The sequence below is a fragment of the Halyomorpha halys genome, unplaced genomic scaffold (assembly GCF_000696795.3).
Source record: "Halyomorpha halys isolate HHAL.00 unplaced genomic scaffold, Hhal_1.1 Scaffold200.1, whole genome shotgun sequence".
Taxonomy (NCBI): domain Eukaryota; kingdom Metazoa; phylum Arthropoda; class Insecta; order Hemiptera; family Pentatomidae; genus Halyomorpha; species Halyomorpha halys.
In genome coordinates, this window is record NW_027105652.1 from 1070454 (window position 1) to 1088051 (window position 17598).

The window sequence follows — 17598 nt, forward strand, 5'->3', positions numbered from 1 at the left end:
GGTTCCTGATGGAAACCGACTGAAAAAGTATGCGCTCTACTTAATTCAAACACTAGACACCCTCTGGACCCCCTCGCCATGGTATGCTAGATATGAATATCATAATTAATGATTGGAGCCCCTTTCCAATGGTATCGTGTTCACCAATTTACTATGCTATTATATATGAGGTGGTATGCAGGGATTATTAATTATTAAGTAAAGTCTTTGTTACATGTTTTATATTTACAATTATATGTACATTATCAAGAATACTAAGATTTTTGCCTAGGTCCGGCGGTATCTTTGGCATGCCGACAAAAGAAATTATTTTAAGTAAAAAATTCCAGCTGGTGCCTCTCATACATATCATTCGCTATGTGTCAGGAATAAAGAAAAAGCAATGAATGTGGTTCATTGATTTTTCTTAAAAGAAAAGAAACCTAACACCTTTAGTAAGTTCCTAACTTAATCTACATAGTCTTCTAAAACCAATTCTTTAGCTCTCTAACTACAACTACCTATATACAATATTTTATGCTCTCATTAATTAATTCCAAAAATAAGATTTCTTATTTGTTAGATACAAAATGGAAAGTTAACAAAATCCAATGCTTTTACCACTGAATGAATTTATTTAATCCTTCGTAGAACAAATTTACCTTAATTCGTTTCGTTACTTGTTTTAAGGAGCTATTAGTACATATTATTTTACAAGTTTTTTGATTCGATATTATCCTAGTAATACTACGTGTTTTAAATTATACAAATGTATTTCCTTTCCTTTTACGAACATATCATTCATTTATATAATTTATATTCATTCATTGTATTCAGTTACAATATATCTCTTAAATGTTTCATAGAAAAAATTCATAATTCCTCCTTTTTTCCAGTAACCTTCATGCAAGATAGGTTCTGATAAACAATAAACATAACTTCTACCTTTCTCCTTTTGAATGACATCTAATATAACTAAAAAAGAATCTACTATTGGTTTCTATGGAGTTTTTAACTCCTTTTACCTTATTATACACTGATATTAATCACCTTGGTATTCTCAATTCATTTTAGTTTTTACAACTTAACCTTTTTTTAGTCCGTTAAATCATTATAACTTATCGTCAATAGGGTTTAGTTAATTCCTAAATATCCCTTTGGATTAGTATTTTCGCTGTTAAAAATTATCAATGAATATTTATGATACTTGGTCCGGTATCATTTAACAACATTTAGCTAGCCGAGGGGGGAGGTCGCAATACTCCCTTTATTTCTAAGAAATGGCTGCCCTAATCATTTCTGAAAAAGATTTTTCATAGTCACAATCGGGATCTATGTACAATTTACGGATATGTGTTGAATGAATCTCAGTCCTTATTTTCCAGTATTACTAAACAATCACGATGACCTATCCACAATACAATCAAAAGGAAAAAAAATTCTTTGATTAATTGTTGGATCATCTGTTTCATGGCCATTAATAATTTGTGAATTTAACGTGCCAATAGCAATTATTATTTGAGCCCCATTTAATGACTTTAGTTTACTCTTTACCGTTGGACCTATATGAACACTACCTCCCTATTCTATGTGTGTAATTGGAAGATTTCTATACCTTCTCATAAAATATCTGCCCCACCTTTTGGATCTTACTCTTCTGCGAGAGTTCTAGGAGGACCTAATGTCTACTCCACATTTATGGGTTTTCTTCCCTAATTATTTTAACCATATCCATTTTGGATTGGGTACCTATTCTATCACGAGGGTTCTAGGAGGACCTAATGTCTACTCCAAATTTAAGGGTTTTCTCTCTTAATTATTTCAAACAAATCCACCTTGGATTGCTAAAAAACTTAAAACTTCTGGTCCACGGTTACTTATGGTATTACTTTTGGGATGCTCTCTTTGTGTAACTTATATACTCCTATATTAATGTAAAATATGAATACTATATATTATATACAGGTCACGTGTATCTCTAGTAATGGTTCGCCCGTTGAGAATTATCCAACTATAAAACACATAGTACCGCTAGTTATCTTAAATTGATACATCGTATCAAACCTAGGCACTTGCCTATTTGAGATGCCTATATCTCAATATCCCGAATATCGTTTGATACTTCTAGTTAGATTAAATTGGTATACCAAACCTAGAATTGATACGTATTGATATTTGCATACACCCTAGAGTAACTGATACTATGTTATTTATATAATTGTTAAGATTTACTGATATTCTCGTTATAACGATAATATCTGATCATTTCTCGTGATGTCATATACCATTAACAAAGCCTATGATGTGTAAAACGCCTATTAAAAAATGATACTATATACCCTTCTAGAAATAATTATTTAAGTTAGGTCCTTTGTTGTGATTGTCATCCTTCAAGTTATCATTATAAATTCCTAAGACACGTAAGTATTTATCCAATTACCTATTTTTCCTGAGACCCATTCAGTTCCGTTTTAGTCGAGATTTTTATCCTATTTACCCAATTAATTATACTACCTATTTACAAAACGATATTTACAATTTATTTACAATTGTCCAGAATGGGTTATCCTAATGATGTTACCACCAAAACCCTTAGCTCGTCAACGGAGCGGACGGTAATTAAAAACCCCGTTTATCCTCTGGATTAGGATAAAGACTGCCGGTTAACACCATACAATGGTATGAGGCTTTTCCGAACGTGGTCCAAGACCATATAGCCCTTATAAAAATCATATTATTGGGTGAGGAGAATTATTGATTTGGTTGATCTGTCTCTGTAAAAATCAACCTTGAATTTCCTAAGCGGTAGGTTTTTACCCTTTCCGGAAAATTCTTTATACCTATTCTTAATTCCTAATTGCTGAAGTATCATTTTTGAGATTGTGAGCTTGATTAGGTATCTAACATTAAGATACCTTATTTCCCTGGACTCACGGACTTTAACTTTTATTTTTTCATTTTGTTTATTGGCATCTACTTGGCAAGTCTTATGAATTCCATCAATACCTACATCTTCTTCATAAGTTTCCATCTCTTTTTCGAGAATTTCAGATACATTGTTCATTGCAGGGATAACTCTTTCTTGCCCATCGGAAATTATTTCTCTTTCATTAGTTCCCATATGATTGCGAAGGGAATCGTTTTGTGTTTCAGGTCCACTATTTTCAGCCACCGAAGGTTCCTCTTCCGTCTCCAGATCCTCAATTTCCTGATCTTCAAGCTCTTCAATATTATTTACTTCTTTACTCACAGCAGAGGTAGAGTCATGATTTTTCGTTTGTATGTCTTCATTATTATTTCCGGTGTTTCCTAGTTTTTCGATAAGTCTTGCAAAGGACCTTTGTCTCTCATTTCTATCCTCTTTGTATCCTTTCTTTAAATCATCTATACTCTTTTTTATGGTTAGTAGGAAGGCCATCACTGGGTCCTTTTCTCCCATACAAATGTTTTCCGCTTTCTGTTGCCCGTTACAGGTTCCTCCTGTATTATTTACCATCTGTGCAGGAATTGTTTCTGGCTGGGTTATATTCTTGACTTGGGTCACTGTTTCTCCAGTTGGTTCTGTTCTGTCGGTTCTTCGGGTTTCTTATGATCAGAGTCTTCTTCTGACCGTTCTGGCTGTGGCGGATCATTTTTCCTTACCCTTAATGCCATTTTAATAAAACCTGTGCGTATGTTATCCCTTTTAATTTGTACGTTCAATGAATAGTGGGGTGAATAAGCGCTAACACAAACAAAATAAATTCCCGAAAAACTATTAATAATTATCTAAAGAATATCCCAATTAAAACAAGCCATTTTATATTCCAATTCCAAAATAGGGTGTGATGATTCATAACTAGACCGGACCTCGATTATAATGAGCAGACATAACATGAAAAACGAAAGAATAGAGTGAGCCTAAGCATTATATTAAACATTTATATCAAACCATATAAACTATAATTTTCAATTCTAAATAGAGAGTGATGGGTCACAACTAGACCAGATATTAATCATAATGAGTAAACGTCATGCGAAATACGAAAAATGGAGTGATCCTAAGCATCATATCTTATCATATAAATTATAATATTTCATTTTTTAATTAAATTTATCTAATTGAATTAGGCATTCCAATTATACCTAATTGCATATACTAATTTTATAATTCCTGACATGCCACCTTTTGTACTGATTTTTTAAAAAAGGTTTTAATTTTGATAGCCATAGTAAATTGGTAGAAACGTCCCCACAAGGGATCCCATAATTTATGCCGTGTACGGGGCTTCGGGGTTTCCCGTACAGGCATTATATTGAAATTTATTTATATATTAATGTATTTATATCATGTATTTGTATTTATATATTTATTATGTATGTATATTATATATTTATATTTATTTGTATTATGTATCTCTATCGGTTCCTGATGGAAACCGACTGAAAAAGTATGCGCTCTATTTAATGCAAACACTAGACACCATCTGGACCCCCTCGCCATGGTATGCTAGATATGAATATCATAATTAATGACTGGAGTTCCTTTCCAACGGTATCGTGTTCACAAATTTACTATGCTATTATATATGAGGTGGCATGGAGGGATTATTAATTATAAAGTAAAGTCTTTGTTACATGTTTTATATTTACAATTATATATACGTTATCAAGAATACTATTATGAGAGAGCATGGTAAACTTGTATCCTTATACTTTAATTATAAGATTATGAATTGAGAAGTACCACTTGGGATCTTTGATATTTATACTGACTCTAAGTTATTAATTCTACTACTGGCATTCTAATTACATCAGAAAAGGTCTTACTTGTTTCGGTACATGGGTCTGCTTGGCGGTTGTCGCGGAAGAGCATTCATATTCGCCTCCCGGCTGCCGCTGATCTTCCAGATTGTCTTCCTCTGTGTCCAACTCCCAGTCCTCACCTTCTGTCCCAGACTCTCTCAGCCTGTTCTTCCGTAAGACTTCCTACAACTGTCCTCAACTGTCAGACTCCCTCAAACTATCTTCCACTCCGGACTCCTTCAAACTGTGCTCCACTGTCAGGCTCCCTCAAACTGTCTTCAACTCCGTTCCTCCTGCCCTTTTTTTTCATTTTCTCCCCTCTCCTTCTGGCTCCTCCTTCTTTTGATTTCTGTCCTTTGATTGGTTCTATTTTCAGAGGGGGTGAGAAAGTCCAATGACCTTCGATGAAAGTCGGTATTTTTCCTACCTTTCATCTTTAAAAGTTTCTTCTTTGAAGAAAGCCGGCTTCTGGCGGCTTACTGTATTTTTCCCGAGGTTTTTAGAGAGGCACCGTGTGAGATAAGGGGTGTTTATTTGTTTTCAATTACGGCGGCTATTTCTCTTTGCCACTCACTGTACTTTCCCCGAGATGTCTAAACTGGCCACGTGCAAGATAATGGATGTTTGTTTGTTTAACTCTGCCTACACGGTCAACCGTCCCCAGAGGGTGCATACCCTCTGTTATCTATATACCTCTGTACATTTCTTTAGGTCTGTTGCCGACGGATTTTTGCCTAAGTCCGGCGGTATCTTTGGCATGCCGACAAAATAAATTATTTTAAGTTAAAAAATTCCAGCTGGTGCCTCTCATATATATCAATAATCATATACTATATTCTTATGTTCAACGACCTAAAAAACTAATAAAGAACAATTTTTTATTCAAGCTATATTCGTTAAACAATAACACCACAATTCCCGTGGGCAGATTTCATATTTCTGCGGCAGAATCTCATACCAATTTTTCAAATCAGTTTTCTTACGCTGAAGGGAAATTAGTTCTGGGACATTTAATCTGTACAAGGGTAGCTTCGGCGCATAATTTGGTAGGAAAAAGTTGAACCGGATCCTTGGTAATAGTTTGATTTATGGTTTAGGGCAAAGAGTTGTGCCTGGAATATATCGAGAAGTTGGCCAGAGAGCAAAGCTGTCCTCACAATAAGGCCGTGTCTAGAGATCTTTATCGTCCCTATTCCGGCTGCTTTTGGTGCCAGTTTCCATTCTCGGCCAACATCTACAATCTCTCTCCTATATAGATTAATTCTCTCGATTCGTCCACCAAGCACTTCTTTATCTTCAGATCAAGAGCATTATCTCCACCACAATTACATTCATCTAAAGGTTTTTCATTTATTTTTTTATTAAAAATAATTAAATCATCAATTACATAAACAATTTATATTTATAATCATACAAATAAATTTTTGCAATGATCTTTGTTGTTAACGAAGCACTTGCTTATAACCAATACCTGCGTATGATTCGTCGTACTAATTCAATGGACTGTAAATTCATAACGTACCGAGTCAACACAATATTTTATGTGTATTTACAATGTTTGCAATGTATTCAACAACACTAATATTATAGGAAATAAAATTATATCAATTTTCTTTTATTTGTTTGATAAATAAATCAAAAGAATACACCAATGTATTAGTTTAGATTTATAAATATAACATGGATAATATAATAAACAAATTATGTATTTGCTCAGAATTTAAAGAATAAAGAAAAAAAAAATCCATTAAAATGTTAAACGAGTAAAGACAAAACAGGCATAGAGCAAACCAGTGGCACACACTAAGACTGTGTACCGACTGAACGGTTTAATGCAAATTTTTAATACACGGGGAGCTGTGCTCTGTGGACGGTACAGGATTAGGATGATGAGTTATATATTAATATAACTAATATAATATATATTTATATTTTATGAGGCCTGAGATCAGTTATATATTAAGGTCATGATGTAGGGTGTTGTTAGTTACATTGTAAAGCGCAATGGTTATTGTTCGTTGGATTGGAAGGACTGGACAACTTTGATGTTAAAGTATTTAGCTGTCTTTCACAGCCCAAGTCTATAAAGTTTTGACTTTAAGTAGTATTTGTAAAAACATGCCAATGATATGATTTCAGTGATATCAATAAAGGCTATAAAGCTTTTAAAAAATATCTGATTTTAAGGAAAACTTTCACTGGGGCCAACTGATAATTTGTTATAAATTAATTAACGACAGTAACTGCAAAACTTTATTAATTGTCGATTAATAAAGCTTAAAACTCTGAGAGAAGTTCTTCGTTTCACTCAATCTTCAGAACGTTTTGAATAATGAATAGTTAATGTGAACTCTGTGAGAGCAAAAGCAGGCGCTAATCAGCCACTTAAAGGGTATTTTGCCAAGATTAAATTTTAAAGATGCGTGGATAAAATTACTAAGATTTAAGAATCTTTAAATTAGAATTTATAATTTTCAAATTAACAACCGATAACATAATCCTTTTCACACGAAGGGCACACTTTTATATACGTGACTACATCACTTATATATCAGACCACCCAGACAACACTTCCCATGCTGGAACATCAGACCACCCAGACAACCATTCCTCGTAAACGTACCAATTGCCCTACTGTATCCTTTAATAATGCTGCTTTTAACCCAGTCGAACAGGTCTGATACCTTGTAGTTACCAATATAACAGATATATAACCAATATAACAGCTCCGAATATAACAGATTTAGCCCGAATCTGATATCAATCCTTCCATTATAAACTCCCTAACCATTCAAATCCACTAATTTCTGACCTTGCTTCCTCTTCTATTCCTGACAATCCTCTTAAGTGCCTGAAAAGAACATGACCTCGAGACCTTTTATTGTAGAAATGTTATAGAGAGCTAACTATGGGTAGTTTTTATGCATGCCTCTATCATTCCATTATGACCTTACTGGATGTATTTTATGTTAATACAGTTGCAAATGTCATTAAATAAAATATAAAACACAAATATATTTCTAATTTATAATACAATACATTTCAGTGAATTTTATTTTACATATTTTAGCAAACATACCTTTCTTGTCCAGGTTATAGTGGGAGGCGGGATTCCGGACGTCTTGCACTCTAAAACAATTGTCGTTCCTTTCTTAACTTCAACAAGACCTCCTGAAGTTATTCGTTCAATCACTGGGGGTACTGAAACAATAATTATGGATTTAAAATATAGAAATTTTGAGATCTATTATAATATATTATTATAATATAAAGTGTGAGTGGGTATCTCATAGGTAAAGAACTGCGCTACTAATTCCAAGGACCTGGTTCGAATCCAGCAGCAGATAATTATTTACTGTTTCATTGTTGTCGTGAATCAGCCCTATAGGGCCCTCCGAGGTCCACCCAGACTCATAAAGTGGGTAGCCTTAGTTGGGTAAAAATCTGTCGGTCGATAGTGATTCTAACCAAATCACCTCCTTACCAAAACGTTGGTCTGGTAAGAGTTCTTCCTTACAAAGTACTGTACACCTTACCATTCGTGGATTACCGTTGCAGACCTTTTTAATATAGATGATTACAAAAGTTCTGTCGCTTGTCAACCGTTAATAAGTGAATTTTTTAACTCATTTTATCGCAAGTAATACATCCTTATAAATCTGTACCATGCCCTTTCAAAAACGCATCAAATTGTTACGCAATAGTTTTTTATTTAAATTAATAAAATTTAATTATATATTAATATTATAGACATAAGGGTACACATAAAATATAAATAAATAAATAAATATGAGTGGTTCGTTGGAGATCCATTCCACCGTAAATTTCCAATGAGAGGCGTTTCCATCGAATATACTTGAAAGGATAATATCGTTGTAAATGGAAATCCAGACATATCCTTCGATATATAAAGGAGGGATAATAATACTGATCGTTCACTGTAGAACAATGATGATTTAGTTTGGACTCAACAAGTCCAGACATGATCTTGCATCGCAATAATTTCATGTAAACGATAACAACCGAATCAATGAATTGAGGCTCATTGTTCAAATCTGATTTGGGTTTGCTAGAAACGTAAATAAACTTGTTGTACTTAAGCCAATCAAAAGAGGGGATTTTGATCCTAAAATAAATATAAACCATCAACGGCAAGGCCCAAAAGTGTAGACCAAAAGGTAAGGTTGGATCTTACTTTGCATACATTTATTCTAATTTTGTAGATTTTAGAGAAAATGGAAGTTATAAAATATAATCTAGAATTTTTTTTATAATCTTAACACTTTCTTGAGACTGGTTAATATTGTTTAAATAAATAAAAGTTAATCCATTTTAGTCTCAAAACGATTTTATTCCATTTATAAGTCCGACGTTTCGGCCAATTCGGCCATCCTCAGGGACAATCTATTTCAAACAGCTTTTATTACATATAGGTTTTTCAACAATTCCAAACAAATAACAATATTATTTTTATCATACTACAATACACAATACACAACCACCATAATATAATTTTAGAACTATATCATTTAAAAAACAACTTCATGCAGGCTATTCTCCCCAGGTCATTTATATCAGTTCATAAATTACTCTATGAGACATTAAAACATTAGACAATCATATATTTTTTGTTAATAAGAAATTCTCAGATTATGTCTAATTATCTAATTAGTCAATTTTCATATTAAATTAAAAATTAATTTTATTTATCTCAGTATTCTTTGTTAAAATTTAACACAGCAATATTTTAAACCTTCCCTACACTAAGGTTTGTTTCTGTTTAGTGGCGCCAAACTTCATTGGTCATCAACACCATTTATATTTTATTTAATTTTGCTAATATTCGTTAAATTTTATTTATTTTTTAATTTGATTATTTTTTTTTTTCCTTCCGATCAAGTTATATATTTGTCAGTAAATTTTGGGATTTTAAAAACTGAAACACCAATGTTATTGCTTTAACATCGTCTCCAAGGGTTTTTGAGATATCTTGGTTTAGTCCTAAGCTATTGAGGTGTGATGTGAAATATGTGCATCGTTGGAAAATATGGCTTATTGTTAGATTGTTGTTGCAATACTGGCAGTTTGGAGGCGTTTCTTTTAAACAAGATAGAAGTGGGCGAGCCTCGTGTGACCTTTTCTCAGCCTAGTCACTGCAACCTCCTCTCTACGGCATTTGCCACTGGAGGTACCCCAGGGCTTGACATCCTTTTTAATCATTTTAATCTATTTATTGGACTTTCGTTCCACAAAGATTACTATTTATCTTTGACTTCCTTTACAAGAGGCCTGCTCATCTCTGACGAGGTCAAAATCGCTTTACCCCATCCCGGAAGCGCGGGTGCTTCTCTTGCAGCGTGATCGGCAAGTTCATGCCCTGCAATTCCTACATGGCTTGGAACCCATATAAATGTAACTGACATACCCATATTGTGTAGAGTTTTTAAGTGAAAATGGATGCAGGAAATTTTCGGATGCTCTGGATACATACCATCTAAACCTTTTATCGAGCTTAATGAATCTGTAATTATTGTAATAATTAATATCGGTGTGGTTCAAAGACAAACAGAAGTGAAGTGCTGCTGCTATTCCATTTAGTTCGGCAGTGAATATGTTGCATAGTTTGTGGAGTTTAATTTTGAACGTTGAGTCATTAGTTACCAAGGATGATGCTGTTGATTGGTCTGAGTTTGATCCGTCTGTATAGATTATAAAGGATTCGGGCATGTTTTGAATTTAACAAGAAAAGTGGTCTTTATATTCAACTGGTTCGGTATTATTTTTCGAGTATTTGGTCAGGTCTAGAATAGTTTTAGGACGTTGGAAGGTCCGTGGTGGATGATTGTTTTCGGATTTGTCAATCGTTTTGAGAAAAGCAATAGCCCAGGAGAGTCTTTCTGACAACGGAAGTGTTGAACTTTTGTCGAAAAAGAATAGACAATTTTGGATTAAAAATATATTTATGTGTCGGATGTTTTGTTTTTGGATATACTTTGAACTGTAGTTCATAGCTAATTTATATCTTCTGAACAAAAGTGGCGATAGTCCGGATGAAGCGCATAAACTTATAATGGGGCTTGTTCGAAATGCTCCAATCGCGATTCGGATTCCGGCGTGATGGACTGAATCCAGTTTAGCAAGCACTTGGGAACGAGCCGAGCCATAGTCTAGTTTCGAGCATATTAATACCTAATACAATTTAAGAAGGATCTAGATCTATTGGCACCCCAGGAGGTACGGCATAGTTAACGGATAATGTTTAGTTTTTTTGTGCAGTTAGTTTTTAGTGCAGAGATAGGGTATTGCCAGGTTAGTCTTTTATCGAATGTTAGGTCTAAAAATCTATGGTAATCGGTGTATGATAATAGGGAGTTTCCTAGAAATAGATCAGGTGGTTGAGGTGTATTTCGTTTCCTACTGAAGGGGAAGCATTTTGTCTTATCTATGGAAAATTGAATATTGACAGTATATGACCAGTTTTTTATCCTATTTATTGCGTCTTGTAGTTTAAGTTGAATATCTTGAATACTGCCTGATCGATAAAAGATTGCCGGATCGTCTGCGAACAAAGGTGGCTTAACTCCTCTAGGCAAATTGAGTCTTGATTCATTTATAACCAGAGAAAATAGAGTGGGACTGAGGACACATCCCTGAGGTACCCCATTAATCTCCCTGTATTTCTTAGAATGTTCACATCCGATTTGTACCACAAAATGCCGATTTGTCAAAAATTGTCTGATAAATGAGAACATTTGTCCAGTGATTCCTGTAGAGGACAGCTTCTGTAAAATAATGGCATGATTTATATTGTCAAATGCTTTCAGCATATCAAAGAAGACAGCTTTCATCTGTTGACCGTTAATAAAATCATACTGTGCTTTTGTTTCCAATGTTATCAAGTGGTCAATTATATCAAGTAGATCGGCCGCCTTTTCGATATCCCAATTGGAATAATTGTATAAGGATATGTTTTTCTATGATCCACATTAATCTTCTATTGACCATTCTCTCCGTTATTTTGGAGATACAACTTGTAAGAATGATTGGGCGGTATCTAGATGGGATACGCTTATATTTACCAGTTTTTAGAATTGGAATGACAATAGAATTGCACCAGATATTCGGTAATTTTCCGGTTTGCCAGACCTAGTTGTAATAATCCAGTAGCCATTTTTAGATTTGTGATCGTTTCATACCGAATGTTGACAGAACCGGGGGATGAACCTTCCACTGTATTCAATATATTGTTTAGTTCCCAAATTGTAAATTGAACATTGTAGTACGTTGTTTCGTACGTACTGTTTTTAAATTCTGTTTTCTTAGGTATGCTGTTTGGGTGGGAGTTATATAGTTCGCAAAGATATTTGAAACTAATGACTGGTCATCGGACAGTCGTCCGTTGAGAATATGGTCAAGTGGGGGTGAGAGAATATTTTTGAGTTTTCGAATTTTAGCTTCAAGCTTCTACTGGCAGAACTAGTAGAAGCATTTATACTGCTAACGAATGTTTCCCAGGATTCTGTTTTGCATTGATTAAATATTTTTCTACAAATTGCTCTCTGTCTTTTGTACTCTATTAAGTGATCAATTGTCATGGATTTTTGAAATCTTTTGTAGGTCTTTCGACGGTTTTTAATTGCTCCTTTGCAAGTATCATTGAAGCAAGGAACAGATGGTCTTTCTGGAGACCCAGAAGTAATCGGAATCGATGCTTTAGCAGCTTTTATGATGGTGTCAGTAATAGTATTACATCCTTCTTCAATGCCCAAATCACAAGGGTGTTGCGGTGGGGTGGCTAGTGAAGTAAATTGAAACCAGTCAGCTTTATCCAAAAACCATCTGGGGTTAGGTTTTAAATTTATGAATTAAAATTTGGGTTTAAATTTATGATTTTTATCAAAATTGGGAAGTGATCACCACTGTGTAAGTCGGGAATAACTGTCCGTTCTAGATTGTTGAAGAAAGTAGATCTGCAAAGGGATAGGTCAAGAGCTGAGAAAGTTCCATAACTGGAGCTGAGGTAGGTTGGTTGGGAACTGTTTAAAAGAAGTAGATCGGATAGTTCTATAAAAATTTCCATTATTTTCCTCGTGCATTTATGTCTGGCGAACGCCATAACTGATTAAACATGTCCAAAAGGTTCTGGGTTTCTATTGACCGATCCTCAGGTAAATATATATTACAGACCGAAAAAGTGAAGTGTAGATGAATTTTAGCGGCTACCACTTGAAGGTGAGTGTTTATTTGTATGGATTCGGACTATACTGACTCGTGTATGGCAAGAAGGACACCGTGATGATCATGATTTGGGTTAGAATCATCTTTTCTATAAATATTAAAGTTTTTAAGTGTTGTTTTTTCATGGTATAAAGTATTGGTTTCTTGAAGAGCTATACAGAACGGGTTGAATTCTTGGATCTGAATTTTCAAGTCATTGAAATGGGTTTTTAATCCGTTACATTTCCATTGAAGGAAAGCCATATTTGAGAAATAAATGAAAAAGAAGATAAATAAGTTAAGAAAGAAAAAATAAATATTTTTAAGGAATTTTTTTCTTAGGTCTTCTTCCTTTTGATTTTTGTTGTTCATAATTGTCATCATTTGTTTAGTTATTGACGGTTAAATTGATCGAAGGTGAAGGCTTCGTAGTAAGCGGAGAAGAGGGATATATTGGAGAAGGGGAAGTAGAAGTGAGGGAAGGAAGGTATGGAGGAGGAATAGGAGATGCAGGAGTTGATGAAGGATAAGGAGTAGGAACAGAAATTGGAGGGGGGGAGAGAGAAGAGGAAGAGGGAGTCGCTACGTCTACAGCGACGATTTCAGAGGGTAAGGAAGCAACATCCCTGTCTTAGAATGTCTGGTCTGGACGCCACTAGAACAAGCTTGAGTTTCAACAATTGCATTGTGATTTTCTACAGCTAAGCTGGATTTGTTAGACTCTGTTGTTTTTGAATTTTCTGAAAAATAATACATTATATTTGCCTGGGCTGCAACATCTTTTATCGTTATTTTTATTTTTTGTGATTTCTGCGAATGTTTTGTTAAATAGCGTGGGATTTGTTTCTTTATATATTTTTTAGCTCCGTGTAGTGGTATTTTATTATTAATTTGTATGATTTGAATCTCTTTTTGTATTTTGAAAACGCTACAGGAGCGATCCAGAGCTTTGTGTGATCCAGTGATAATGCATCTTGCCGGTAAATTACATCGTGTATTTTCACAATGCCTACTTTGACTGCATTGTACACATGCTGACTCCTTACATTGTGCCGTAGGGTAATTAAATCGAAGGCAATTAAAACATCTTAATGGGTTTGGATAATAGGACTGTACTCTAATAATTCCATACCCAATTTGTAAAGGTTCTGGAGGTTGTGGAGTAGGAAAGGTTATTAAATAATTATGCGTAAATATTTCGTTGCCATTTCGTTTAGATTTTATTCTAATTATATCTTTAATTACTGGAGTTACTTCTTTTTTTATTTCCTCTATTTCCATATATTGAAAATCATATCGGATAACACCCTTACTATGGTTGAGAGTATTATGCGGTGTTTTTTGAACTGGGAATTGTCCACCAGTCTGTGTAAGATAGTAGTTGTTGTTTGGGACTTTAGGGCGTAAAACCCTGAGGTCATCAACGCCCATGTTTCGTGCTTTATATTCTATTTCTATAATTCTATTTCAATTATAATTAATTATATAATGTTATTTCGAAAAAAAATTTAAATAATTACTTCTGATGGTATGTTTTATTAAGTATAACATATTTTCTGGTTTAAATCTTATTCAAAAGGCCATTCCTTTTTAAGAAAACTAAGACCATTTCCACGTTCTTCTGGTCATCACTCAGAGCATCCGTTACACTCGGTCCTACTCCCAATCTACTCAAGTTCGCAGAATAAAAATTACATTTCTCAAATATGTGACTGATCGTAAGTACACTGTTGCAGTATTGACATTTTGGAAGTGGCTGCTTACTGATCAGATAACTATGAGTTAAACTCGTATGACCTATTCTCAATTTGGCAATAGCTACCTCCTCCCTGCGTTTGGAACGGTTTGATGTGGGTCCATGGTTTAGTGGTTTTTGTGATATTTTTTAATTTGCTTGGCTGGCTTTCATCTCACATGGCTTGCCAACTAGATAATATCTCATTTTTCATTGGAAGACTTATTTCTTGTGGTGTCAGAATGGCCGTGCCCTGACCTGGAAGAGCAAGTGCTTGTTTAGCTGCAATGTCCGCCAGTTCATTTCCAGTGATCCCCACGTGACCCGGCACCCATGTAAAGAAAACAGTTTTGGTATAATTGTGAATTTTTATGATCGCCGGGTGTTTCGGGTAAATGATCTTCATGGCTTTTAGTGAACTTAAAGAGTCGGTAATGATAGCTAGGTTAGTATTCGTTACTGTCATGGAGAAGTGGAGTGCTGAGGCTATTGCATGTAATTCAGCTGTATATACACTGCATAATTTATGCAGTTTTATTTTATGGGTCGAGTTGTTTGTGATGAAAGAGGATGCTGTAGATTCGTCAGATTTTGATCCATCAGTATATATAAAAAAAGGATCAGGAATATTTTGACAAAGACGTGAGAACCTAGTTCTATATTCAGTAGGTGACGTACTACCTTTGGGAAATCGGGATAATTGGAACATTGTATTTGGTAGCCTGTGTATCCATGGAGGATTAATGACTTCCGGGATGTACAGAGGTATTTCTTTAAAGAACTCAAGATAAGATAATAGTTTTGCTGACTGTTGACTATTGATTGTTTGTATTAATAAAGGGCCATCTCTCAATTTTTTAACTGTTTTAACATTTCCCACCAAGTTGGTTATGACTTTGTGAATAAAAAATGGAGATTTTTTTAAGTCGCCTTGATCCATTTTTTTGTTATTAAATACGTCGGCATATTTTCTGCTCTTTGGGGACTAATTTTGTCAGGGATATTTTAGTCCCTGGGTTAGACAGATCGTGGGGGTCCGGAGGATTTCCCATGTGTTGCTTATGTTATAAAATAAACTAAAATAGGAGTATAAATAAAAATTGAAAATAATATTTGAAAGTAATGTTACGTAAGTACTAGAGTTAACTAAATATGTATATATACTTATTTAGATTAATTAAATGGTTATTATAGTTATTAATAGTAATACATGCATCAAGTATATAAAGAAAATAGAAATTATAAACGTATATAAGAAGGCTTAGCTGTTGATGACAGTCCTGAGCCGAAATGTGGCAAACAATAGGTTTATTGTTTCTCGTCAAAGAGAAAGCGCGATCCTCATGTACGAAGTCTAAAAGAGAACTGGCCTACACTCAGGTCAAGCATTTAAATTATTTAATACAATTATATTTTGGTTAAATTTCTTCTTTATTTTAATATTAAAATTCATATCAAGAATAATTATAATTATCAACATTAATTTTATCCCATATTTTTCATAAATTAGTTTTACTTGTTGGTTCAGATTTCTTGTGTCTGTTTCAAAATTCACCGTATAATTAATATTTTCTGATGTGTAAATAGATTCAAGTATTTTTTTTTAATGTATTATTTTCTTAATGTAAAATCATAGTGTTTTCAAAATCAAAAGTATGTTGGTTTTTAGTTGCATGCTGTGTAGCAATATTTTAGTGCTGTTTTATTTGGATCTTTCTCCTTTTTTTTTTTAAATCATTATATTGTTGTTACATCCTGTCACTCAACAACTGCTTTTTTCACATATATAAATATAGCTAGACAATTTAGAAAGAGAATTTTATATATTAATCCCGATTGATTTTTTGCACCAATTCTGTCCTTCAATATACTATATTATTTTTTGATTTTATTGTTGGGTCTATAACTCAAGAGTTATAATTACAACATCATAATCCTTAAAATATTTCATAATATCCTCAGATGGTCCCTTAAAATGATTGAATCCAAAATTTTTTTATTATTTACCATTTCGTTTTCTATTTTATCTTTTATATTTTTAAGGTTAATTTCCCGATTCTTCTGAATTAATTTTTTTGGGTAAAAATTTTCTCGGAACATAATAATTATCTTATGGTTTACTATATGCACCCTACAATCATCAGTTATTCTTATAGCTTTTTTTATATAATTATTTATTAGATTACATTTCATATGATAAGGTTGGCAAGAATAATAATTCAATATCATATTACTGCTTGTTTCTTTCTTTGTCCATTCCGTGATTATATGCTTACCTTGCCTTATCATCAACATATCTTAAAATCTTAATTTACCTCCTTGTTCTAAGTCTATTGTGAACTTTAATTTTTCATGGTGACTAGTTAGTTCTTCCAGCAATATATTAACATCAATTTTCTTTAATATACAAAAATAGCATCTATATACTTTAACATTATTTTTACTTGAGTTCCTGATTTTAAAAAAAACATCTTTTAGTACGTTATTATATAAGCAATGACTAACTAATCCTGCAAACAATATTGATAAATTTCTCCCAATCATTCACCTTTCTACTTAATAATGCCACTTTCACAACATAATTTTATTCCTTCTAGAAACAATTTTTTATGATCCTCTAATTCTCAGGTTGAACAATTTTTTAACAAAATTAAACCTAAATTTGTAGCTCAGATAGCATAAGTTTTTTTTCACGGTTATTGTGTTTCAATCGATTGCTCTCATTCTGGAGAATAAGAAAAGAATATTACTGATTCTATTATGCTATATTATGTTTATAAAAATAAGGACGAAATATGGGTTTCAAATTTTAATCTAACATTTACCAAAAACATAGGGTTCCTATGTCTCTAATGGTTGAGCGCTGATTTTTGTGGTAAATA

General features: G+C 33.5%; 1 protein-coding gene across 1 annotated transcript in view; it reads right to left on the reverse strand.

Moving 5' to 3' along the window:
* Positions 1–17598, reverse strand: part of LOC106679387 (opioid-binding protein/cell adhesion molecule homolog) — a gene marked incomplete at its 3' end in the record, with an annotated part of 300127 nt that overhangs the window by 135397 nt on the left and 147132 nt on the right. The window contains 1 exon segment of the mRNA XM_067052790.1: positions 7844–7965. Coding sequence (XP_066908891.1) covers positions 7844–7965 — 122 coding nt within the window.